Source organism: Neopelma chrysocephalum, unplaced genomic scaffold, assembly GCF_003984885.1.
Source record: "Neopelma chrysocephalum unplaced genomic scaffold, ASM398488v2 Primary Assembly neopelma1_77, whole genome shotgun sequence".
NCBI lineage: Eukaryota > Metazoa > Chordata > Aves > Passeriformes > Pipridae > Neopelma > Neopelma chrysocephalum.
This window is the reverse complement of record NW_020897738.1, coordinates 1,955,220-1,982,396: the sequence shown is the minus strand read 5'-3', so window position 1 is coordinate 1,982,396 and position 27,177 is coordinate 1,955,220. Positions and strand designations below refer to the sequence as shown.

At 49.9% G+C, this 27,177-nt stretch overlaps 1 protein-coding gene across 1 annotated transcript in view; it reads right to left on the bottom strand.

Moving 5' to 3' along the window:
* Positions 1-27,177, bottom strand: part of CORO1C (coronin 1C) — a 43,280-nt gene that overhangs the window by 9,969 nt on the left and 6,134 nt on the right. The window contains exons 2-3 of the mRNA XM_027689279.1: positions 14,654-14,853; positions 4,102-4,224 (exon numbers count right to left, since the gene is read on the bottom strand). Of these exons, the coding sequence (XP_027545080.1) occupies positions 4,102-4,224; positions 14,654-14,848 (318 nt within the window). The 5' untranslated portion in view covers positions 14,849-14,853. The remainder of the gene's footprint in view (positions 1-4,101; positions 4,225-14,653; positions 14,854-27,177) is intronic.

Below are 27,177 nucleotides of genomic sequence, written 5' to 3'. Positions count from 1 at the left end.
GGAACCCCACCTCAGGAAAGGATTCCAATAGGAACCCCACCTCAGGAGAGGATTCCTCTGCAAGGGGGGAAAATGGTCATGGCCCCAAGGCTGCCAGAGCTCAAGGATCGTTTGGATAACGCTCCCAGGCATATGGTGGGATTGTTGGGGTGTCCTGTGCAGGGCCAGGAGTTGGACTCAATCCTTGTGGGTCCACTCCAGCTCAGGATATTCCATGATTGTATGGAAATCCCTCTCTCCCTTCCTGCCTGATGGAACAGCGCTGGCGACACACTGACAGAACTGAGGCTTTTCCCAATGTGATTTTAAACTGGGGATGCAAACAGGAGCTGCTCAGCCTGGAGAAGCAGGATGTCATCCTGCTCCCTTCCCATTCCCTCTAGCTCTGCCACTGACTGTGATCCAACCCCTCCGAAGTTCTCCTGAAACTCAGTACGCCTGCGAAGCACAACAAACCCCTGCACCTGCCCCGACACCTAAAACTGGGTTACAAATGTGTCAGGTTTATGGAAACATCTTTTTTCCTGTCAGTCAAGGAGTAACAATGTGACAGCAGCAACAGTTGGGAACATGTTTGTGCTGGGAATTCCATGTCAGTCTGAGGCACTTAACTCTGTAACCGTGTGAGGTCTCTGATGAGCCCTCGGGGTTTGGTGGGTTTTCTGTTTCTCATCATCTGTCCTCCTGCATCTGTAGGGTTAGTTTGGATACTGGGAAGAAATTCCTCTCGTGAGGGTGGTGAGGCCCTGGCACCGGCTGCCCAGAGAAACTGTGGCTGCCCCATCCCTGGAAGTGTCCAAGGTCAGGTTGGACAGGGCTTGGAGCAACCTGGGATAGTGGAAGGTGTTCCTGCCCATGGCAGGGGGTGGGACTGGATGATCTTTAAGGTCCCTTCCAACCCAAACCATCTCATTACTCTGTGAACAGTCACTTCTTCCCATGAGAGAAAAAGTAGGATAAAGGGACCTGCCCCACTCCTTCAGCCTCCCTCTCTTTGTGGACAAAGCCTTGAAAAGGGAATTTATCCACCAAAAAGACCCAGAACTGCAGAAGCTTATGGGCCAAGTGTGACCTGCAGACCAGCCAGGTAGGGGCAGAGCAGCTCCAGCCAACATTCCTCCCTGTGAGGGGCGGCAGTAGCAGGAAAGGGACAAGATTCCCGGGATCTCTGATTCTATTCTGCGCCATCCCAGCCAGGAAGGGTCCAGGGATCCCTCTGAGCAAGTGCATCTTAACAGCAAAGGAATAAAAAAAAACCTGAACCAAGTTTAAACATCAGCCAGGGAGTGCAGGGGGTGGGAGAGGGAAGGGAGACAAAATACCCATGAAAAGGTTTTTTTTTAAAGCCTCTGGGGAAGACTTTTTTTCCATCAGGGAAAGCCCCAATAGTTTGGAGCAGCTGCAGAGCAGTGTAATCCTGGGCAGATTACAGAATATTGACCCAAAATTCCTGCCTAGTATTCCAAGAAATAATAAAGAAATGAGTGTGAAAGGTCAGAGGATGGTCCCAAGTGACCTGGCCCCTCGTTCCAGGGTGGGATTCCGGTCTCAGTATGGGATCAAATTAAATTCACAGGGAAACCAAGGAAATTTGGATACAGGACCCAGCCTGGTGAGGGTGAGGACTCAGGATAAATCCCAGGAAAATGCTGCAGGATTAACTGGGTATCAGTAAGTGTTTGTCAACTCTCTGGTCTGGGAGTTTTGGGTGTTTTTTTGGGTTTTGGGGTTTTTTGAAGTCAGCAGGGCCAGTTTGTTTGTGCTGGAGGAAGTGAAGCCGTGGCACGGCAGAGGTTTGGGTTTGGGTCTCACAGGAAGGGCAGGAGGGGAAGGTTTTGCACAAACAGCACATGAGCAAGAAAACAAAGCAAACTTTTTTCACCCCCTTTAAAGAGAAGCAAAAACTGTCTCTTCTGGCTCTGCACAACCTGCAGAGAATATTCAGTCCATGTCTAGAAAGAACATCAATTCAAAGAACATCAATTCCTATATCATAAATATTAATTCCTATCACCTTAAGTGAGGAAACAAGTGAGTCTGAGCCCTGGATTTATCCCTGTCCTTGCAGGAAGAAGCCCTTTGAGCATCATTTCTGCAGCTCTCAGACCTTCTCCTGGTTGACCCTGTTCTGGTCCCAGAGGTGCCCACAGGTTGGTGGCCCAGGTCACTGCAAGGGCTCTGCTTTGATTCTTAAAGCAATTTGCTCAATCCCATGAGCTCTGCTCTGCCCATTACACCCAAACTCATTAATATTCACCCTCTGTTGAAGCAGATTTCCCATATCACAGGAAGGGCCTCGACACCATCTACAAGCCTTTCACCAATAAAACATTTTCCAGCTGAATTCAAAGCCTGCGGTACATTCCAGCCATCCAGCAGCACACCAAGCAGGAATACTGAAGTAATTCCTTATTTGCTGGCACAAGGAAACAACTCTTCCAAGGAACGTTCTTTACACACCAGTGCAGTTCCCAACTGCCCCAAACAATCTGGGATCTATCATTTCTCATTTTAAACCTCCTCAACACACACACATCTTCCTGCATATCCCTGATCCTGTGAGCACAGCAAGGACTCACCTATTTCACCTTCCACTCCAGACAGGTCACACCAAGAGGTACCAAACACCACCACGAGTGGGCAAATCCACAGCCAGCTCCACTCTGGTGCCTTTCCACATATGTGCTGCCTCCAGGGATGCAGAGAAAGCTCATCCCCACTTTGGGATGCGCAGAGAACTCCCCGTGAACCCACACAGCTTGTTCAGTCAGAGGCACAGATTCCCACAGATGGTTTGTGGCCACATTAGGAGCACTTGGACAAGCACTTGGACAACTTGTAACTGAACACTGTTGGTTTTTCTCCATAATTCAGTCCCCCTGGAGCCTCCCAACATAGTTCTCATTGCATTTGGATTAGAGGCTTATTTTGCCTCCAAGAAGGCAGCTCTGGACCTGCAGATGCTCATGTTTCAGAGACCCTTCCAATGCAGCCCTTCTGCATCCTGGTTCCTAGGGGAACATTCCTGCATCCTTCAAAAGTTAGTTCCAGCCCAGTAGTGAATGTTACAAACACAGAAGCTTGTTGTTTTGTGTAATATTAAATATAGCCCATTTTGTTAACATGCTTCAGCTTCCAAGACTGAGAGATCACAGGCAAGAGCTGTCCCAGGAAAAGCCTCTTGGGATGAATCCCCTCCCAAACATTTTAACGATGAACAGAAGCAAAGGAATTTATCTGACATGATCTATAATAAGATTTCAATATAACATTCAGCCTACAGCATTTCTAAATATGGCCAAAGATCCCTGGAGTTATTTGGCATTATTTCATCTTCCAAGGATTTTCTTTCACTGATTCTGCTGTGTTTGCATACACGGGATTCCACATCCGTCACGGAGCGAGCCCAGCTCCTGGGCACTGGGCTCTGCCTGAGGTGAAACAGGTCTCAGGACCAAGCCTGGCAGGTGCAGAACTTGGATTATTTTTATTTGTTCATTAAAAAAAGCCCTTCTGACACCTGCTCACAGCCTGTAGATATAGGAAGAACTTCAGGCATTCCCCTTAAATCAAGGGTTGAAGCAACTCTGAAACTTGGTGGGCTCGTTCCCTTCTAATCCCTCCCTCTTCCCAACACACACCGCTGCATCCATGGGGATATGTGAGGTAAGGAACCACCTGTCTTCTGCAAAGCTCTACAAATCAGAGCACCTCACCACAGACCGGCACTCTTCCTTCTCACTCCGCTTTTCAAACATCAGACAAATCCTCAAGGGAAGGAAAAATGGGAGAAATTCTTCCCTGTGAGGGTGGGCAGGCCCTGGCATAGGTTGCCCATAGAGGTAGTGGAAGTGATGGAAGTGTCCAAGGCCAGGTTGGATGGGGCTTGGAGCAACCTGGTCTAGTGGAAAGTGTTCCTGCCCATGGCAGGGGGAGGAACTGGACGATCTTTAAGTTCCCTTCCAACCCAACCCATTCCACGACAACTCTGCCCTGCCCTGACTCTGGAACAGGAGGTGTTTTCAGGAACACAAGTGTCCTTTGGAGCAGGATTTTTAGCAGGGAGCAAAGCCCACCCCACAAGGCCCAGGGAACACTCACCATGACAGTACAATCCTCGGAGCCGCTGGCGATCACCTGGTCGTTGTGGGGACACCAGTCGATGTCCAGCACTGGTCCCGTGTGGCCACACACTGTGGGGTAGGACTTGTCAATCCTGCCTGTCTGAAGGGAGAAAACAAGAGAAAGAGCTGTGATATCCTGAAGGAAGTGGCTTCCCAATGCTACATTTGCTCCTCCAGTATACAAAATCTCATGACATTTGAATCAACTCATGGATCAGCAGAGGAAACAAATTGGTAACTCTGGGAACTCCCCAAGGTGCAAGAAAAGGGTTCGGAGGCTTGGCACAGGAGCTGTGCTCCCATGGGATGCAGGGATGCTTTCCCACCCAAATCTCAGCACTTGCTGTGATGCCATGCCATCCCTTTGTCCATTCCCAAATTTTGGGGAAGAACAAAGCTCTGTTTTCATCTGTGTTTCCCAACAGTGGCCAGTGGCAGCTGAAGATAAACAAGCTCAAATTCGAATTGAAGGTGTTGCTGCTCATTGAATTACCAAGTCTCCCTGCTTTTTTCATTATAGAAGGATTTTGCTCATATGGGAAGTTTTTAGGACACAGTTATGCAGAGTAAAATACTGTTTTCAGGAATAAATATTGCTGACATGGACTGGAACAGCCACAGCCTCACCTGATCCATCCATGGCCAGAGGACCAAGGCTGCCAGCTGCCAAGCTCATCCCAGGGACAAACCTCTCAAGAAAATGAGCTGATGAGACATTTAAACCTGAACTGAGACAAATCAGTGATGCCAAGACAGATGATGCAGACACACACACTTTGCCACCAGGTCTGTGTTTTGCTGAGGAGCCCCTGAAGCACCTGATCCCCCCCAGCCGCTGATGCTGCCAACAGGGAAGCAAGGGATGGACAATCCCTCTAATCGTGGTTCTCTCTCTTGGTCAAGCCTTGCACAGATGGAAAGCAATATTTAAAACACTGCAGACACACAGCAGTAGCAGCAGGGTGAGCAGGACACTCCTCCACCTCCAGGGCCAGACCCCTGGTCCTGCTCCAAGGGGTTTTGTTTCCAGGGAATGGCCCTGTCATGATGAGTGATGGAAGAAGAGAGACAGGAGGGAGAGGTCTGGGATGGGGTCATCTTCTTTTGTGTTTAAACATGCAGAAGAAATGGTTGGAATTTCATTTTTGCCATTGGATGATAACATTCCCCAACCTTGGAGATGACATTCCTTAATATGTGCCTCCTACCAAGCTCCATGTGGGAGGCTGGGCCTATTCAAGCCTGTTTTAAAGCAGAATAATGCTGGATACTGGTTTTTGAGGACAACTGACCTGAAGGCTCCACTATCAGCAAAACAAGACCTTGATCCAAAAATTCCCACAATTTCCTAATTGGCCAAATTTAGGTTTCAAAAAAAAAAAAGTCTCAGTGATTCAACTGCATTTGAAATTCTTAAAAGGCAGAAAGAGTTGTGGATGAAAAGCCATAAAGCTGCCATTCAAGAATTAAAGCCTGTGTAATCCCTCTTGGATGCCATAATGTGAAATAGGATTTAAAAAATTAATACACGCAACTGCCACGTTCAGTTCATCCATTTTAATGGACCTAATTAAAAAGAGAACCATGCAGAGCACATGGACATGGATGTATCACAGGAGGCACAGGACAGGCCATAGAACACAGGCCTAACCCAAAAGGGCCCACAAACAATCCCAGAATCACTTAGGCTGGAAAAGACTAGGAAAAGACTAAAAAATCCAGGATTATTAATGCAAAATGTCAGTGACTGTCTGTCCTGGCTCCTGGCAGGAAGCAGTGGAATCCTCCAAGAGGAGCCCCTGGTAATTATTTCCAGGTTGCATGAGCCCTTGTTTTAGTTTTGAGTTTTTACAGTCATTTATTACTGTGGGGAGGGGAAAAAAATCAATTTGAATAAATTAAAGCACAAACGTCACTTTTCTGTTTGATCAGGATGAACCTGCACAGCCTGAGCAGGAGCAGCCAAGAGCCTGTGACAGCCAGTGGAGAGCAGGGACCAGGCACTGTCCCTGTGCCACCACCTGTGCCGGAGCTCAGACCTTAAATCAAGGATCTGGTACTTCCATAAAGAGCAGTGCTTGTGGAATCATGGAATGGGTTGGGATGGAAGGGACCTTAAAGATCATCCAGTCCCACCCCCTGCCATGGGCAGGGACACCTTCCACTAGCCCAGGTTGCTCCAAGCCCTGTCCAACCTGGCCTTGGACACTTCCAGGGATGGGGCAACTACAGCTTCTCTGGACAACCTGTGCCAGGGCCTCACCACCCTCACAGGGAAGAATTCCTTCCCAGTATCCAATCTAAATCTACCCTCTTCCAGCTTAAAGCCATTCCCCCTTGTCTTGTCCCTCCTGGCCCTTGTCCAAAGTCCCTCTCCAGCTCTCTTGGAGCCCCTTCAGGCACTGGAATGTGCTCTAAGGTCTCCCTGGAGCCTTCTCTTCTCCAGGTGAACACCCCCAGCTCTCCCAGCCTGGCTCCAAAGCAGAGGAGCTCCAGTCCTTGGAGTATCTCCATGGCCTCCTCTGGACTCACTCCAGCAGCTCCACATCCTTCTTGTGCTGGGGATCCCAGAGTTGGAGCAGCACTGCAGAGGGGTCTCACCTGAGTGGGCCAGAGAGGCACAATCCCCCCTGCATCACCTGCCAACACCCCCCCACCCCTGCCTGCATGAACACCCAAATCCCATTTCCAACAGGGAAGAGACAGTCAGGATGGGGAAAGGAGATGTTATTTAGCAGCAGTGTGGAAGAGACAAGAACTTCCAGAAATCCCAAGTGTATTTATTCACCAAAAATTACCAAACTAGAGGACAAACAAAAGAAGGAGATGTCCCACAGCTCCCTGGGGTCTGGCAGAGGAAAACAATGCTGGGGAGATGAACAGCCCAGGGGCATCTACACTTGGGCACGAGAGGAGCAACTCTGCTGCTCATCAGGGTCCATAAATAATCCCAGAATCAGCTAAGTTGGAAAAGACCTCCAACATCATCAACTCCAACCTGTGACCCATCACCACCTTGTCACCCAGACCAGAGCTCTGAGTGCCACATCCTTGAACACCTCCAAGGATGTACAAAAATCAGTATAAAATGAGACTAAATAAGGATGTAAACGGGCTGTTCAAAGCCCCAGCTGGGTGAACACTTGCAGAGAAGCTCCTGCCTTGTGGTCAGGCACAAACTCGTCTCTGCAGAGCAGAGGAAACCGCAGGACCTTCCAGAGCGCAGAGCAGAGTGAGGGCTCCGCTCAGCAGCACTTCCGAACACGCTTCAACTGCCCCTCTCCTCCAAAAAACACACTTATTGCAGAGCCTCACCCTCCAGAACTGACTGGGGAGCCGTCACAGGACAGTAACCCACGTCACCACCCCAGGGCCTGACCCAGCAGGGTGAGAAATGGGCAGTTTTTAACTCAGAGGTGTTATTTTATCACCTCTCTACGCTCCTTTTGCAAACACCACCCGTGCAGGACACACCACAGATTTCGCTCTCCGGAGAAGGGAAACCCTATTCCTGGAATTGCACAGGACTAGTTGTGCACAGAAGAGCTTGAAAAACAATATTGGGGGTTGGGGCGTGTGTGCCAAAAAGGAAAGACCGGGAAACCTCCAGTAGGGAATTAAAAACCCACCAGGCTATAAAACGCCCAAATTCCACGTTTCTAAACACAATTCCTTTCCAAAGAGATGCCTCTGCCAATGGAACACCACAAGGCCGGCAACTTGGCAGCCAGCTGGGGGAGTTTCCATGCTCCTGTAATGCTCCCAGGTTTGGGGATTTATTTATTTATTTGTAAAATGTAATCTTTTAATTAGGGCAGGATTTAAAAAACAGCTCAAGTGCTGAGACACAGCTTAAAATTAACTCATTGCGACTTCCAGAAATTAAACCCTTCTCATAATCCACTATGACTGTGGTTGGGCAACACATCACAGTAATAACTTTTGAAATTTGGAGCTGTGTTTGATAAAAAGTTGGCCAAAAAGGTGAATTTGAGGATTATTAATAAGTTGGATGGTGTTGACTAGAAGCACACTCAATATTCAGGTCCTTCAGCACGGGGTGAACTGACCTTACTAAATGATTTTTTAGTGCTTTCATGTATCCCAGATCAGAAAAAAAATGTTAAATAATCAGAATTATTAAACCCAGATCAGAAAAAAGTCATAGATGAGAAGAAAAAAATCCCTGTTAATAACAGAGAAGCTACACAAGAAAACTGTTCCTAAAAGTGGGAGTTCTATGAATTAATTTGACTGTCTTGTGATCCTTTCTCTGCCAGAAAAGGGCAATTGGTTGCAGGAAACAGCTCATGGATTATGGTAAAAATATCAGGGAGAGCAGCTGCTTCCCCAGCCCATGGCTGCTCATGGAAATCTCCATTTAAATTGGGGAAGTGGCATCGAGTTGCACAAGGCAAAGCAACCTCCCCTCACTCTGCAAAAGTTTGAGGAAGGAAACCAGGTCACATCTGCAAAGTTTGAAATACCAACCCACTCCACCTTTTCTCTGCTAGAGAAAATACTCCCTTTTTCTTTAAATTGTGTCTTTGCCTTCCAACAACCTCAAGTTTCACCCAGTGCAGGGAGGGAAGTTGAGCTCTGGGCATTGACCCTCCAGCACCAGCTGGTCATGGAGGAGGCGCTTGGGAGAAAACACTGGGATGAAATGGAAGTGCCTGGATCTCTCCTGACCATGACCAAGAGCCATTAGTCACCCACAGACCAATCAAGGCATCCAGAACTAATCTGGAAGATTAGGAAGAGTTATTCCCAAAAGGTCCACTGGAGAGTCATGCAATAGGAGACTCCTGTAACTGTGCTCTCCAACAATCCCTCAGCACTGCTCCTGCTCTCTTTACCACCTTGACGGCTGCAGGGCTGGGACGCTGGATACTGGGAAAAATTCCTTCACTGGAAGGGTGGTCAAGCATGGAAAAGGCTCCCCAGGGAAGTGGTGGAGTCACCATCCCTGGAAGTGTTAAAACACAGGCAGAGGTGGCACTTCACGATATGGTTTAGTGGGATGGGGGTGATCAAAAGATTGGGCTTGATGATCCTGGAGGTCTTTTCCAGCTTTAATGATTCCATGATTCCATCACAGGCTGCCACAGAATGCAAACAGCTCCTTGTTCTGGAGCTCCCAGACCGGAATGGATGTGGAAAGAGGAGGGAAAAAAACCCTGGTGACCAAGTACACCTGAACCTAGTGATCCACTGGAATTGAACTGACAGGGATAAATATAAACTTCTTTTTATAGAGAAACATCTAAGGTGAAATAAAAGGACAAAATCCATCCACATTCTTCTTAAAATGGCTGTAAGGGCTCAATGAACTCATCACAGGAAAACCTCCTGATTTTATTTTACACACAGTTCAGAAAAGGAGGAGTTTCATTTACCAATGCTTCCTGGAGGAATGAGAATCAGGAAGAGCTGCTTAACATGTCACATATGCCAGGGTTGAACACCAAGGCACATCACTTGCAGAACAACATATTCCTTGGAGAAGATCATTCCCGAGGTGTGCACACCCCCACCCACATGCCAATTGCCTCCCAGGGCACCAGCTGATCCCCGATCCTGCAGGAATGCTGCCAGTGTGGGGGGAGTGCAAGAAGGAGTCAGGAAAATGGAAAATCTAATATAAGGTATATCCAAAGGGAACTGAACAAACCGCTGCTAAAGGCCTTATGTAACACAACTCGTGGCTAAAGGAATCTTTCTACACAATCTGAAAGAAAAAGGGAACATTTGTAGCAGGTTTTCCTGTGCAGACACAAATTGCAAAGGTTCTTAGAGGAGGGAAAAAGAACTTTGTATCCTCTGAATGCACGTGGTTTGCATGTCACTGTCCCCAGCACATCAGGAAACCCAGAGAATTTTCAGCTGGGCTGAAAAACAGGATCACCCATGGAGTTGGGGGACTTTGTCCCCCACATCCCTCCTGCTCTGACAGGGAGGGCTGTGCTGCTGTTTCCATCAGCGTTGGAGGGGAGATGAGCCATTGATCGACCTGCACCAAGGATCTCTGGAGGACAGGAGCAGGAGAATCACTCCTTCCCTTAAATCCCTGACTCTTCTTTAATTTCTGAACAGTAGGGATTACCTCCCATGGAATGGTCTGGGTTGGAAGGGACCCTACAGACCATCGAGTCCCACCCCCTGCCATGGGCAGGGACACCTTCCACTAACACAGGTTGCTCCAAGCCCTGTCCAACCTGACCTTGGACACTTCCAGGGATGGGGCAGCCACAGCTTCTCTGGGCAACCTGTGCCAGGGCCTCACCACCCTCACAGGGAAGAATTCCTTCCCAGTATCCCATCTAACGCTGTCCTCTGGCAGTGGGAAGCCATTGCCCCTTGTCCTGTCCAAAGTCCCTCTCCAGCTCTCTTGGAGCCCCTGGAATGTGCTCTAAGGTCTCCCTGGAGCCTTCTCCTCTCCAAGTGAACACCCCCAGCTCTCCCAGCCTGGGTCCAGCCATTGGAGTATCTCCATGGCCTCCTCTGGGCTCTGTGCTGGAGGTGATCTCCACTTGACCCACCAGTACAAGGCCACCACAAGCAACGGCTGAGGCACTGCCTGATTTAAGAGTTTTATATTTTGATTCCTTCCCTGTGTGTACCTACAGTTTTCCCTGGGATGAGGCTCAAAGAAAACCAACTCTACAACCCAGTTTCTCACTGCCCAGAACAGGCAGGGAAGTTTCCTGTCCTTCCCTGGTGTGACCAGTTAATGCTGATCACCCTGACTCTTATCACCTACAGAACACTTAAAAACTTACAGCTTTAATAAACTATGTGGCTCATTCCAGCAGAGGCCAATGCTCCAGACCAACCAACCTGTGGGAATAGGATTTTCTGGTGCTGGAGCATGGGAATGGCGAGTTCCTGGCACAGCCCCTGCACATGTGCGTGCAAGAAAACAGGAAGTTCAGACAAAGCATTTCCACAGCCAGCAAAGCCGGCTGGGCTGCACCGGCCCGGCCCCGGCTCCACACTGGGCTCTGTGGGAGCCGCGGGGTTGGAGGGGGGATGCAGCCCCCTGGATCTGCCGTCTCTGCGTCCAGGGAGTGCCGGAAGGACCCTCAGGGCCCGGGGCTCAGGACACGCCGAGGCTGTGGGTGTGCACGGGTTAAATCCCGCGCAGGGGTTGATTCCCGTGCACACGGGTTAATTCCCGTGCACAATTCCCCCACACATGGGAATTAACCCGTGCACAACTCCTGCACACACGGGTTAGTTCCGGCGCGCAGTTCCCGCGCAAACGGGTTAATTTCCGCGCCCATGAGGTTAATTTCCACGCACGGGTTAACTCCGGCGCTCACGGGTTAATTCCCGCGCGCAATTCCTGCGCTGACGGGTTAATTCCTGCCCGCACCGGGGGTTAATTTCCACGCGGGACAATTCCCACGCACGCGGGTTAATTCCCGCGCTCAGCGTACACGGGTGTTAACCTCCACGCACGGACCAACTCCCGCGCTCGGGGGGTCCGTTCCCGCGCTCGGGGGTTAACCGACTCCCGCGCCGCCGGGTTAATCAATTCCCGCGCTCGGGGTTAATTCCCGCGCACTTGCCGCGCCGCGCCCCCGCCCCCGCCAATCAGCGCGGCGGCCGCGAGCGCAGCCATGGCCATATACGGTAAAAAGCCGCGGCCGCCGCAGTGCCGCTGCGGAGGCTGCGCGCGCGCGCGGGGGCGGGGCCTGCGCGGAGAGGGGCGGGGCTTCCCCTCTGTGTCCGCTCCCCCCCCCCCCCCCCCCCCCCCCCCCCCCCCCCCCAATCCCCAGCGCGGGGTGCGCGGGCCCGGGGTGCTCAGCCCTCCCCCAAAAACGCCCCCAAAAACACCCCCAAAAACCCTCTCCCCAGGGCCGGGAGCCGCCCGCCGGCAGCAAGAAAACCCCTGCCGCGTAACAGACCCCTGCGATATCACTGGAAACGGCCAAGGAAAAACACGTTAAAATGAGTGAAATTCCCCGCTTTTCTGCACTCCCAAGTAATTCCCAGTGGTCTTCACAGCCCTGGCTTTGAGTGGACGCGATGCCGTTAAGGGCCATTTTCCCCTGCAGAAATGCAGCAAGTGTATTTTTACGGCTCAATTTTAAAATCAACTCAAAGCCATGGTTTAAAATTGCCTTTTTTTTCCCCCCTTTTTTTTCCCCTGAAAATAACAAGGGTTTTGCTGCGGGGGACTTAATAAATATCCCTGCTAAACGGGCTCAAAGAGAAATCCAAATGTTATTTAGGGTGTTGAAGGAACTGAAGGAACAATTTCATCAGCCCAGGCTGTAAAAATAAACGTGGAACACAGGAACTGGTTCGAGCTGAATTGCAAAAGAACGTGTCAGGCTGGGGGTGAGGGACACAGCCCCTCCAGCTTTGCAGGAACCTCCTCAGAGGTGGATATTAAAGGGCTGTGCAAGGCAGGAATGGAGCTGAGGGCACCAAGGAAATGAGAAATACAGGGGAGGGTGGGAGGAATAACTGAATAAGTGTAAAAATAACCCCAAAGATAAGATAGTGCTTCAAAATGCAGAAGCATGGGTCACTCAGAATTAGCAGGAATTTCTGCCAGGGACTGAGAAAACACAGAACCATGGAATCATTAAGGCTGGAGAAGCTCTCTGAGACCATCAAGTCCAACTGTTACCCCAGCACTGCCAAGGCCACCATGTCCCCAAATGCCACATCCACACATTTTTTGAACACTTCCAGGGATGGTGATTTCACCACTGCCCTGAGCAGCCCTGTGCCAGTGCTTCACAACCCTTTCCATGAAGAAATTTTCCATGATCTCCAATCTAAACGTCCCCTGGCACAGCTTGAAGCCATTTCCTCTCATTCCGTCCCTTGTTCCCCTGGAGCAGAGCCTGATCCCCTCGGCTCCCCGCTCCTGTCAGGGAGTTGCAGAGAGCAAGAAGGTCCCCCCTGAGCCTCCTTTTCTCCAGGCTGAGCCCCCCCCAGCTCCCTGGTGCTCCAAACATTGGGATACAGGAGAAGAAAAGAGGGATGCACATCCCCTGCTGATGGTGTCTGTGCCATGATGCAACACGGGTGCAGCTGGTGCTGTGCTGAGCAAGGAATTCCTGCTCCAGGTCTGCTCACCACCCATGGTCTGGGCAGGAGGAGGACTTGTGGCCCCAGGATAAGCCCAAAGGACTGTTCAAGAGCAGCAAATGGGGCTATTTTGGGAGGTTGGGGTTTGGCTTTGCTTTGCAGGACTGAGAAGCCGCTGCCTCCGCTCTGCCCTCGCCATGTGGGAGCTTGTGTTCAATCCTGGTCACTATTTCTATATTTAACAGGGCAGAGCTGGAAGTGGAGCTGGGAAACAAGCACAGGGCTGATGACAGACTGAGGACAACTTAACTATACCCTTAAGAGAGAAGTTTGAGGGTCACAAAGAAAATAATGTTGCAGAAAAAGACTTTGATCATGAGAGTTTGCTGGTTAAACGTCAGAAAGGGATGAGAAGAATCTCCAGCAAGGGTGGAAGATGGATGTGATTTTTCCACGGAGTATCAGGGGCAACAGGGATTTATTTCAGTCAGACCCAGCTCCTGCCCATTTACTCCTAACACAGTACTGGAAGGGGCTCCAGGAAGGTCTGTCTTCCCGGTTTTTCAGCCTCAGAACCTTTGATCCAGCCCATCTCACGGCTGATGGACAGGAACCCACCTTCTCTGGGTGTCTGGCAAAGCACAGCCCTGGGGCTCTACAAAGAAATCCAAAGGAGAAGGGAAAGAGCAGAGCGTATGTGGGTTCACTGGAAGATTATTTATTGGAGACTTGGCAACATCTTGGCAAGAGAGAACATTAAAGGGTGGGTCTACCTGCCCAAGAGGAGATGAAGCCCCTCCCTTCATTTTTCCAGGTATTAGGGATAACAGAATCTGGCCAAAGTATAATAAAGCCCAAACACAGCCCAGTGATCTGGGAGAGCTCCAGGACAGCTGTGATGGTACCTGGAGGAACTGTTTTCTTACCAAAATTATTCTTGTCTTATACCATATAAAGAGCATCTGAAGGGGCTGGCAGCAGCCTGGACCAGCTCAGATGCCAGGGCCAACAGCCTATGGAATTTGCATCCTTCCAATGAGAGGCTGCAAGGAGCAGTTGGGATCAGGTGGTTCCTGAATTAATTCTGCAAGGAGCAGTTGGATTCAGGTGCATTCCTGAGTTAATTCCAGAAGGAGCCGTTGGGCTCAGGTGGTTCCTGAACTAAGTGACACTTGCAGAGCTCAAAAAGCGGAATCCCTGACAGTGGAAAAACTTGACGTGATCACAAAGAGGCTTCTAAAATATGATTCTATGTGGAAGCTTCTGCCAGAATTGGCTCAGATTAGTCAAGCAAACAGCTTGTTTACCGTGTTTAATGTACAGGAAGCATCAGCCTCATTACAGACATTAAACATATTCCTACATGGCAGTGTTTGTCACCACAGCAGACACTTCCCAGCCTTAATGTTACTCCCAAACAGGCACCGAAGTGACAGCAGAGCTGAGCAGGTAATTCCAGAGACTCCAAAAGCACTTACCTTGTGCAGAGGCAGCACCAGGAAGGCTCCCCCGCCGCTGGCATCGACGATGATGGCCACGAAGCGGGGGTTGACTGCGCAGAAGGAGCTGTCCCAGGTGACCCGGGACACACGGATGTCGTCATAGCACTGGTCGTTCTTCACGGCCTGGCCGAACACGTGCCGGAATTTGCTCTGTCGTACCACTCGCCTCATGGTGTCTGCAGGGCATGGAAAAGGGACATCAGTCACAGGGGCAGGACCTTTTGCTTGCCCAGGAGATGCCTGGCCAAGGGCCACCACGGGATGCTGTCACCGGGTCCATTGCTGCGCTTCCAGCAGCGCAGAAACGCGGCTTCACTCACTGTTCAGAGAACTATGGAATGGTTTGGGTTGGATGGGACAGAACCACAGAATCCCAGAATTGTTAGGGTTGGAAGGAGATCAACCAGTCCAACCCCCCTGTCCAGGCAGGGTGACTCGGAGCAGGTGACACAGGAACGTGTCCAGGTGGGTTTGGAATGTCTCCAGAGAGGGAGACTCCATGCCCTCCCTGGGCAGCTGTTCCAGGGCTCTGCCACCTCCATGGAAAAAAATTCTTCCTCATATTGGGGTGGAATTCCTTGTGGTTTAGTTTATGGCCTTTGCTCCTTGTCCTGTCATTGGATACCACTGGAAAGAGTCTGGAACCATCCTGATACCAAAGACCTTAAAGCTCATCCAGTCCCACCACTGCCATGGGCAGGGACACCTTCCACTAGCCCAGGTTGCTCCAAGCCCCGTCCAACCTGGCCTTGGACACTTTCAGGGATCCTCTACTTTGCTTTAGACCTGTCAAATCCTCAGCCAGTTTTGCCTTTTCCTTTTTTTAACTGAAAGTTCAGGTTATTTTGTACCAAACCCAACCAAACTGCATTTCCAAGGGGGTTTTGCCAGTTAAGCATCAATTTTCCCATTGTAAATGTACTCTCTGACTGCAGGAAAGGAAGTTCCTAATCCTAAAAGCAGTTTTTAGACAAGTCTCCACATATTTTCAGGGATAAATCTAGTCTTGGATTGAACTTGTTTACTTTCAAGTCAGACAGGGGCCAGAAGATGTAAATAAAAATGCAAGCTCCCAAAATCCGGTGTTCCTGTGAAGTGGTTCCACATGTTCCCCAGCTCCCAGTTCTTTCTTCTAACTCCAAAATCTCCCTAAAAAACCATAAAATGCATTTCCTAGGCAGAAAGGAGTAATGGAAACAAGTTAATGACTCCAATTAACTTAGGGTGTCTGCAGCATTTCTTGAGAAAAATTATTTTCAAGAATGCTGAAGTTAAATAGAGGGAGAGGGATTGGTGTGGAAAATTCCAGGGCCTGAGACCTGGAAGAAGACTTGGGCACAACACCATCCTTGGATCACACTACAACCTATGGAGCCCTCACATCTGGGAAGGGCTTTTCCCAGCCTTCCAAGATTTTCCCCTTCAATCCGTGCTGGCAGAGGAGCCTCCATACAGCATCTTGCTTTTACATATGCGAAAAATATTTCTGTCCCAGTCTCCAGGGAAAGCAAAAAAAAAAAAAAAGGGGGGGGGATTAAAAATAAGGAGAGTCCACTTCCTATCTCGCCTCCCAGAAGGTCCCTAAGCACATGGAGAGGCTGGGAAAAACTGCTCTGCTCATGGAGCTCCTTGCTCCAGCTCCGGCAGTGATGCTCCAGAGCGAGAGACTGGGAATGTGGCTCCATCCTGACTCGCTGTGCACACCCTGTCTCCTGCAAACGTGATTAAAGCTTGTAGGGCTGTCTGTGACTGCAAAGCTTTGCAGGAACGTTGATGGCTGTTTTGTAGTCTGGGAGGTTAAATAAAAAATTAACAGCGACAAAAAGCGGAATAACTGGAGGGAAACGCTCATCAGAGCCGGGAAATGCACAGCCCATAATGTGTCTGAAGAGGAGAAGAATGTTCCAATTAAGGGAACAGACAGCTTGGGAGAGACACTCCAGCTCCGCAGAGATAAGGGAAAATAAGCAGAGGATTTGTTCTCCACCAGATCACATTCGGGATCTGGCACTGGCCACCTCCACAGCGGCTCCATCTCCGGATGGGGCAGCTGCTGGGATATGGATCCAGGGCCACTGGAGCCACCAGTGTGCCCAGCCCACACCAAGGGTCACAGCAGGAACCAGCTCAGGGAAAACCAGCTCTCACAGAATGTTCTGAGTTGGAAGGGACCCCCAAGGACCACCGAGTCCAACTCTTAAGTGAATGGTCCATCTGGGGATGGAGCAGGGATTGACTCCACGACCGTGGCGTTACGGGCACCGTGCTCCAACCAACTGGGCTTCTCTGCACACAGATAATAAATGCACTGATTTGGGGGTCATTTTTGCAATGGGGACACCTATCCCCAGGTGTGGGCTGGAGGCCACCAACCACCTTCCCCTGGGCTACACGGCTGGTGATAACTTTGAGCCACCAATGACCTGAGTCCCATGAGCTGGTGACACAGAGCCATGGGCTCTGGGGTCATTCCCAGTGGTGGGTACTCCCCACTGCCTTTCTCATGGAACCTCTTCTATACTGATGTCCTGATATTTTAAGGGCAATTAAGAATGTCTAAGAAAAAACAGGTGTTGTTTTAAAAGCAAAATTCTGTGAATAACCGGGGTGTTTAAGATGTCCATGTGAAAAAGCTATACGGAAATTATTAGGGATTTCTATCACATTATAGATAAACTTGGGCTTCCTCTGTGCTTCTCATCAGTTAATAACACATCAGTTGCATAACACACCTTCTGCCAAGTGTTTCCCTTACAGCACAAGGCCTGTTCCATGCTGGACACGCCCTGGAACACCAGAGTGCAATGGGAAGTCACAAACCAGGAGCTGCTCTCCAGCTCCAGCCAGAAGGTAAGAGCACAAAATAAAATCATGGAATGGGTTGGGCTGGAGGGACCTTAAAGCCCATCCTGCTCCACCCCTGGCAGGGATGGAACAGGATGTCCACTCTGCAGGGACACCTTCCACTAGACCAGGCTGCTCCAAGCCCTGCCCAACCTGGCTTTGGACACTTTCAGCACAATCCCAGCCTCACAGAATCATGCCCAAAGAAAAGGTGAATTTCAACTCAAAGATGCCCAAAAGACACGAAACACGCTGAACTTCCAAAGTTCAATAAGATATATCATAAAAAAAAATGCAGTTCCACACCCAATTACTAATTTGTGTCGACTCATCCCAGACCTGTCAGCCACTTCCACCCCAAGGGCTCCTCCCAGAGCCAGGAGGGCTCAGCACTCATGGCTTTGACCCTGCCAGGTCCTGCAGGGCACACCATGCAACAGCAGCATCACCCTCATCACCCCCTTCCTCCCTCCCTTTCACCACTCCAGGTGACACCAGGCCACCCTGAAGACATTGGGATGTTCTCCAAAGCCCAACATGCCACAACAGCACCCAGCTCAGCCCTGTCCCACCTTGCAGCAAATCCTACTCAGCATCCGCCTGCACGACTCATCCAGGAGCAGGGAAAAGTCCCCTGGCTTGATGCACATGGATTTTCATGGCAGGGAAAAGTCCCTGCCTGGTGCACAGTGGATTTTCATGGCAACGTTCCCACCCTGCTGTGCATCAAGATTAAAATCAGCTTGTTGAGAAGAAGGTAAAGCGATGATTTGAACTCGCCGTGCTGAGCCAACACGCAGCAAATTGCCCAGTGCCACCATCCCACAGAGCATGGGGTTTGGGAACTTCTCTGCTCTGATGCTGGGAATTCAGATAGGATGGTTATGATTATACCTTTTCTTCTCTCGATCAATACCAGAACACCACGAAAAAATGGTTATTTCAAATATCAGATACTGGGGGATCTGCCATTCCTTCCACCTTCATGGAAGAGAAACTTCCTTTGTCCCATGGTGAAATCCTACTACTTTATTTCCCTCATTTTTGCCGTGTGATGGGAAGGGTAATCATTTGGTTTTCTATAAATGACTTTCAAAAAATGCAAAGAGTTCAGATGCATCCAAAAATACCCTGATTTGTTCCAAAGGGATCTGTTGGAACACACCTTTGCTGCCCTCTTCCCCACCTACAGCTCATCATCCTTAGCAGGAACTCTGCTGAACACATGGTGAGCAGCCTCCAAGTCCTCATTTCCATAGCAAAGGGAGTGATTCTTGGCGTTGGATCACAGCCATTTTGATCTGGCTGCTCTCCAAGGAGAAGGAGGGGGGCAATGTGCAGGCTGTGGTTATAAAGAGCAGCGACTGCGGATCCTTGAGAGCACCAGAGAGAGCAGGTGAAAAACAAAACAGGGGGAGCTTGAGCTGAGCACCCAAAAAGAGTCATCTCCCTACCACAGACTCTCCTTAAAGACGAAGAGCATTCAGTCTCCTTAGTTGTTTTTCAATACCACAGTGCAAAGGATCCCCCCTCCTCCTTCTCCTCCTCCTCCATCTGCAAGCAAATCCACAGCTCAGTTTGGTTGCCACAGGTTCTCTCAGCAGAGCCATGTGCAGCATCCAGGCAGAACGGAGCTCCAACTTGGCCAATTCATGGAATGGTTTGGCTTGGAAGGGACCTTAGAGCTCACCTCATCTCCTGCCATGGGCAGGGACACCTTCCACTAGCCCAGGTTGCTCCAAGCCCCGTCCAACCTGGCCTGGAACATTTCCAGGGATGGGGCAGCCACAGCTTCTCTGGGCAGCTCATGTCAGGGCCTCACCACCCTCACAGCCAAGAATTCCTTCCCAGTATCCAATCTAAATCTACCCTCTTCCAGCTTAAAGCCATTCCCCCTTGTCCTGTCACTCCATCCCTTGTCCAAAGTCCCTCTCCAGCTCTCTTGGAGCCCCTTTAGGCACTGGAATGGGCTCTAAGGTCTCCCAGGAGCCTTCTCTTCTCCAGGTGAAGACCCCCAGCTCTCCCAGCCTGGCTCCACAGCAGAGGGGCTCCAGCCCTTGGAGAATCTCCATGGTCTCCTCTGGACCCACTCTAAGAGGTCCATGTCTTTTTTTGGTGCCACTTTTAGGATTATCAGGAGAGATACCAACACCTGAGATGATTCACCACAAGGAAAGACTGATTCAGGCTCTACCAGCCATGTGACAGGATGACCTGGGCAGTTCAGGGAGCCTTGGGAAGTGACTTTGTAAATACCAGAGCTGGCAAAAAACCACATCCATGGCTAACAGGGCTATGCTGGGGTTTTACCACTAGGAAGTGGACTTGGAGCAAGACTTTTAAAAAAGGAAGTTAATTAGATCATTGTGCTGTTAAACCTTGGCTGAAGAGCTGGAAGGATCTGCACACACTTGCTAGACAGAAAATATTTAGGGGGGGGTGGTAAAGCACAACTTTGGAGGATTTAAAACCTCCCAACTGGGAGCTGAAAGGCGTTTAAATTTTGCCAGAGTTACAACCCTCAGCAAAATTAAAACAGAAGCGTTGGACACCCTGCAAAGACCACGACAATAGAAGTGCTGACAGATCTATGGCGGTTGATCTCCTGGATCCCGCTCAGCCACACACGGAATCTTGGTGGGGACAGAGGAGCGAGCCCTCAAAACTCTTCTTTACCTAAAATGTCAAGTGACTTCCAGCTGAATTTTGCCACACACTGGAGTTCATCTCCCAGTCTGTGCCTGCTGTCCAGCCCAGCCCTTGTGTCAGCATTTCAAAGGCCCTCAGAAAGGCAGGATTCCGGCGGCCGCGCTCGCACAGGGAGACTTTTCATTCCACTCCTTTCTGATCTCCCATCATGATGTGTCACAAGAGTTACCATGAGTTTGCCAATTTTCCTGTTTATAAAGGATTTATCTGTCTCAAGAATCCAACAGATGGATTTCTGTGGCTTCGGAGGGTTTTCAGGCTGCTTATGCAAGAGGAAATGCATCCTGCTAGGGAACACTGACAGGAAAACCCCCCACTAATGGCAAAATCCTGCTCAGCCCGTGTGACTGGGATCCCTTCTGGAAAGGGAGACATTGGAAATAAAAGGCCAGTTGAAGTCACAGGCAGCCTGAGGCTACAGTTAAGGGGGGGGGGGTGAAAACACAAATCCAGTGGATAGGGAGGACAGCATTTATAAAAGGCTGGTACTCGGGACTGGAAAGGCTCTTCCTTAAGTGGAAAATGTCAAGTTACAGCTGTTGGTGAATCCCCAAACTCAAAGTAAGAGCCTTGCTGAAGAGCTTGGGAATAAAGGTACAGTCTCAACTATTAACAAACAAGAAGCAGATTAAAAAAAAATTAAAATCAAGAGGTTAATGGTTGGACTTGATGATCTTAAAGGTGTTTTCCAACCTAAATAATTCAATGGTTCTACAGACAATGCACCAGCACCAGGTTTGAATGGTGTTATGGGATGGATGGGGTCAGCAGGGACAGGGGATGGTCCCACTGGAACTACAACATGGGACTGCCCAGGCCATGGGTTCCTGATGGGGAAGCCCGGAGGATTCTCAAGTCCCAGCCGTGCAACCCAAGGTCTTCTGAACACCTGGGCTGAGACACTTGGGCCTCATCTGCAAAAACAATGAGTGCTCAGAGCTGGTTTTATAAAAAAAAAAAAATAGGAAATATGTTCCAGTCCTAAGCCAATAACCAGGCCACGGGTGTTCCAGCCTGCCCCCAGCATGGAGAGAACACCCTCCCTCCCAGCAGGGCTGCGCTACCTCTGTGGAGCAGTTGGACATCAGGAGATAAGCACCAGAGAAAAGCCCACAAGGAATGTGGCAATTCACCCTTCAGAGCACTCTGAACATCACATGGAAGATAAGGTACAGAGCCACATATGGCACAGAGGACAGAGGCACTCAGAGGTTTTTAAGTCCAAGAGAGACCACAATCCCACTGTGCTTCCTGCTCCTCACAGCGAGGACAACTCCACCCCACCATGGCTGTGTGGCCAAGGGAGCAGGGGTTGAGCCAACAGCTGCACCCCACTGCCTGGGAAAAGGGGAACAAACACCACCAGGTTGTTTCCTAATCCCTCACTTCTGGCATTTCTCAACTCCAGGTTGTGCAAGCTCCCTGGTTCCTGGTGACTCAGGCGCGTGCACGGCACGCTGGGCACCGGGACATGGATGTGGGCACACACTGCCCCGTGCCTGCTCCACCTGCACACACAGTCCAGGGAAATGCTTTCCAGCATTACCACAGTGCACAGGCCAGAGACTCAGAGATGTGTCCTCCAGTGAGCTCGGGGCCACAACTGGAATTAGCCCACACTGGCAGGAAACTGCCACCACTGTCACCAGTATGTCACCAGCAAGGCTGAAGGGGGAATTAGAACCACAGAATCATGGAATGGGTTGGATTGGAAGGAACATTAAAGATCATCTCATTCCCATCCCCTGAGACAGTCCCACAGGAAGGGGACACCTTCCACTATCCCAGGTTGTACCTGTCCAATCTGGCCTTGGACACCTCCAGGGATGGGGCAGCCACAGCTTTTCTGGGCAACCTGTGCCAGGGTGTCACCACCCTCACAGGGAAGAATTCCTTCCTGATATCCAATCTAAACTTACTATCTCACTTTGAACCCATTCCCCCTTGTCCTGTCACTCTATGTTCTTGTACAACTTCATCTCCCTCTCCAAGTATCCAAGCAATCAAAGGATTCAGTCTTGTGATATGAAGTCCTGAAAGACTGGGGCAAGGGAGGAAGTGGGAAAAAAAATGTATCACATGACCACCAAAACTTCATCTCACCTCACCCCAGGACTTCACACAAAACCTCCAGCAGAAAAAGGGAACAGCCACAAATACCTTGATGCAGTCCCTCTCCTTTCAAACACAATGATGTTCCCTCAGTGCATCCCTTTTCCAGTCACTCCATTTTCAGTCCAGTTCTGATAGAACTGTTGTTTTCAGAGTTGTCCAAACCAAAGGTGAACATCATTACAGACGGTCCCAATTTCAAAACACATCATATTTGTGCACAGATTATTCCCAGTCTTTGGTTACTTGAATCCAGGTTGAGCAAGACGCTGCCATCTGATTTCACTTCATTTTAAAGACAAAAAGCTGGAATATGAACTTAATACTGAAATTTCCAGCTGTTCCACCACTGGCAAGATTCTATTTTGGGATGGGAACCTAAACCACAAACTACCAGGGAATTTGATTATATCTCAACTGGGGAGCCCAGCACATTCAAAAATGTAACACAACCCAAACTTTAAATAAGCTGAAATTTCTGTTCTGGAAGAAGCACAAGGTGTTGGCTGTAACCTGTGAAACACTTGATATGATTCTGGTTTTAGCTGGAACCTCAAATGACTGTATGAAAACCTTTAGAATATGAAGAACTCTGAGTCAGAAGCCGCCTGTAAAGCTCAGAACTCTCAGGGATCACCCAGAGGGATGTGTTATTTCCTGAGGGTTCACCTGTGTGCTCGTCTCACTCCTCCCACACTGTGGCTATTTTCCCTTCAAGATTTCCAGGTGTACAATTCATTTTCTTGAGGAATCACCTGCTCCAGTGGAAGGTGTCCCTGCCCATGGCAGGGGGTGGAACAAGATGAGCTTTAAGGTCCCTCCCAAGCCAAACCAATCTGTGCTGATCTCTCCACTCCCACCACTTTGGAGCTGTATCTCTCCATCCACCATTACATCATTTATCATAATTTACAGTGACAAAAGGACGCTGCAGTGGAAAGTCATTACCCTGAACTGAGAGAGTTGTCTGGCTTCATTTAATCTGTGTCATCTACCATAAAGCCAGAGCCATGAATGCACACAAAAATCATTACACAAAATAATTTATCAGGAGCCACAGCGGGATGGGCAAACAGCAAAGGGAAACACTGCAGCAGTTACCCAAATCCTGGATCTGAGGCAGCTGAGGAGCAAGAACGGAAATTCCCTCAGCAGCCTCCAAACAACCCCCTCTTTTGAGTTTATTTCTTTTATAGCATCTTCTGTCAGCTGGCACTAAAGTTGCCCCAACCTCAGAGATGATGGGGAACATTGGGATGATGGTAATTTAGCACAGGCTGGGTAAAAAAAGGTTAGTAAAATGAGAAGAGAAGGAAGGAAAGCAAAGTGGAGATAAAAAAAAAGGCTTGAAACTCAGGACAAAACCTCATAAAGGCAAGTAATGTACAGAATACAGGGATTAAACATCCCAGGTGCTTCAGTGCATTTAGGGCCAGATTGGACAGGGCTTGAAGTGTGGAAGGTGTCCCTGCCCATGGCAGGGGGTGGAATGAGATGAGCTTTAAGGTCCCTTCCCACCCAAACCACTCTGGGATTCTGGAATCTCTGCATTTCAGCTCCACTTTTGCTGCCAGCAGGGACAGTTGTTGGACACCACACAAGCTTTACTGGATAAGGAAAGGGAAGCCTCCCCCACACTCCCACCTCAGGCACCGCTGTTCCAGCAGCCGACCACAGAAGGCCGTGGCCTTTCACATGCTCCCCTCCAAAAAACCTTCCTTCCCCTCTGCTTTCTCCACTGGCATAAACACCAGAGAAGCTTCTCTGCACACTGTATCCTCATCCACTGCCAAGAGACAGAATGAATCCTCCCAGGGCTGAACAGAGCCCTGTGAACTGGAGCCACAGACATCACACCAACCCCGTGGGTGCTGCTGACACCCCGGGACCGGCTGATCACCCTCAGTGTGAGCAGCACCTGCCACGGGGAGGGAAAAACAGGGCTCAGCCCACCCCAGGACCCCGAGGGAAACATGAGGGAGAGAGCAGGGCCTTGCTGTGCAGAGCTGGGAGCCAGCAGGGCCCTTCCAGCGCCAGGATTCCAGCTGAGGGAAGGAGGTGATAAAATGCTTCTCCCCAGCACTGACCTAGTTCTCTTATCAGGGCTACCAGGGAAGTATCAGTGTGCTCAGAGCTGCCACCCTGATCCACTGAATTCTCCTCTCTTGAAGGTTACGAGCAAATTTCTTCCAGATCCTGAGACACATCACAAGCTTCTCTTTTTCTTAAAATCTGGTTTTGGGCAAAGGATAGTGGTTATGAACAGAGAAAGGGCTTTTCCCCACCACAGTTTCATTAATTTCTCACCAATCACCAGCAGATCCTACCCTTCCCAGCTAACTAAGCACTTTTTTCTAACAGGGTGCTCATGGCAGAAAACAAGTGTATTTTCAACTTGATTATCTGAAATAATTGGCAAACATAAATCTTTATGTGTGTGACAGAGGAGCTCAGCAGTGGCCACTAGACCTGGAACTCAGCTTCTGATACAAGATGTGTCTGTCCTCTCTGATGCTGAATTTAAGCAGAATTTAAGCAGACAGGTGCTGGGACCTAAGGATGGAAAGAATAAGACCGGCAGGATTCCCCATTCTGCTGAAGTCAAGAAGAGGTGCAGACATGAGGGGATTTGATTAACATGATATTTTCTAAGGTAAGAACATGTCCTGTTAAATCCAGTGGTTTTAAGACATTGCTGGAAACATTAAACTAAGTGAGGAGAGGCAGCGAATTGGATCATTCCTTAAAAAATGACAAAAAGACTTATTGAAATTAGAAATCCCAGAGTGGTTTGGGTTAGAAGGGACCTTAAAGCTCAGCTCATTCCACCCCCTGCCATGGGCAGGGACACCTTCCGCTAACACAGGTTGCTCCAAGGCCTGTCCAACCTGGCCTTGGACACTTCCAGGGATGGGGCAGCCACAGCTTCTCTGGGCACCCTGTGCCAGGGCCTCCCCACCCTCACAGGGAAGAATTCCTCCTCAATATCCCATCCAACCCTGCCCTCTGGCAATGGGAAGCCATTCCCCCTTGTCCTGTCACTCCATCCCTTGTCCAAAGTCCCTCTCCAGCTCTCCTGGAGCCCCTCTAGGCACTGGAATGGGCTCTAAGGTCTCCCTGGAGCCTTCTCTTCTCCGGGCTGGACACCCCCAGCTCTCCTAGCCTGTCTCCAGAGAAGAGGGGCTCCAGCCCCATCTCCAGAGGAGTTGACAAGCTGGTTTCTATTCCTTGATTACAACATGCCATGGCATCCACAGGAAGAGACTATGAAGTTAAGAAGACAAATAAGGAGACAGAAGGTTGCAGGTCTCAGTTCCTGCAGAGCTGCAGCCCAGGAGCCACCACGACCCTCAGCTCCGAACACTAAGTTGGTTGGGACATGAATTCCTCCCGACTCCAAAATAAAGCAGAAACAACAGATCAGCACAACCCAGGCTCCCAACCAGCCCAGCCAAGAGTGAGTCAGACTGACCAGGCGAGGAGGCACATTCTCCACATGGCCTGGCCTGACCACAGCGGCTCCGCTGGGCTGCTGGACCCAGCACAGCCCCAGGCCTGCCCGGAGCCTGCGGAGAAGCCGACGCTGCCTTGGGAATGTGACCTGGGAGGAGCAGGATGGCCAAGTGCAGCCACACATCAGTGTTGTGGTGTCTGGAGTGTGCTCCTAGTCCTGTAACGGCAAACAGGATGGGCTGGAGACCTGGAGAACATCCCAGGTAGGCTGGAGGTACAGCACAGACCAGCGCTGTCCATCACACACCAGCGTGGTCCATCACACTGGAATTTTAAATGGAGACACTCAACTCCAAAAAGCAACAATGAGCTTGGTTATCACCTCCTAAAAACATCTTCATCCAGTCAGAGTGACCTCCACTTCTCACCACCCACCCAACAGGTGAGGCACCCACTGAACTGCTTTTGGTGTTCTCCAAATGCACCCAACAATGGTTAATTGTCAAGGACAGGACAATATCCTCCCACAGAACGTGGGAGTTCGGGCAGGACAACGCAAACATCTCGGGTTTTAATGCAGTACAAACAAGCTGCAAAATGAATCTCAGTTCTCCCAGTTGGAGCTGGCATGTGTTCCTCCACATTTCCATTTGCTGTCCTGCCAGCTCTTCTGGCCAAGCAGCCTATAATTCCAAGAGCGCCATTGTCATTCTGTCCCGTTTCCGTAACGTGCAATTTGAAATCAGGGCTGGGGGAGGGAGGAAGGGACCGGAGGAGGCTGAAACTCAAATCCAGATAGTTCAATCTGCTCACTTGATTTTAAATCCCTATCTCGTGGTACCAATTACAGCCCCTCAAACATCTGTTTCAGCAAAGGCTTCCAAGTTCAAACACATTTCCTCCGTCCTACAGATGTTCCTTGTCGCTGATCTGTCGTGGGCTGAGGCTGCTGTCCCTGGCACCAACCTGCTGTCAAACCATGAATGCAACACAAAGCTCCTTTCTCACCTCTCTGGGCAGGCAAGGAAACAAAAATTATCTCAGGAAAGTGTATTTAGTCTGTTGAGGAGCTTTAATAAACATTCCTGCTCTGCTATGAAGGAAGATTTCAGATCCAAAAAGGAAAAACATCTTCCTACGCCCTGTGCCAGGGATGAGGGCCACCACTGTCCCTAACACCTCTTCCTACCCCCTCTGCCAGGGATGAGGGTATCACTGTCCCTGACAGCTCCATGGCACCAGTTCCATGTCCCTGCCTACCTGACAGGGAGAATCACACCCATCCCAACACACTCTGGGCAAAGGCAGATTCCTTGGGGAATTCTTGGACCTGCAGCTGCTCTCAGCTGGAGAACCGGTTCCCAGCAAGGGGTGTGAAGAAT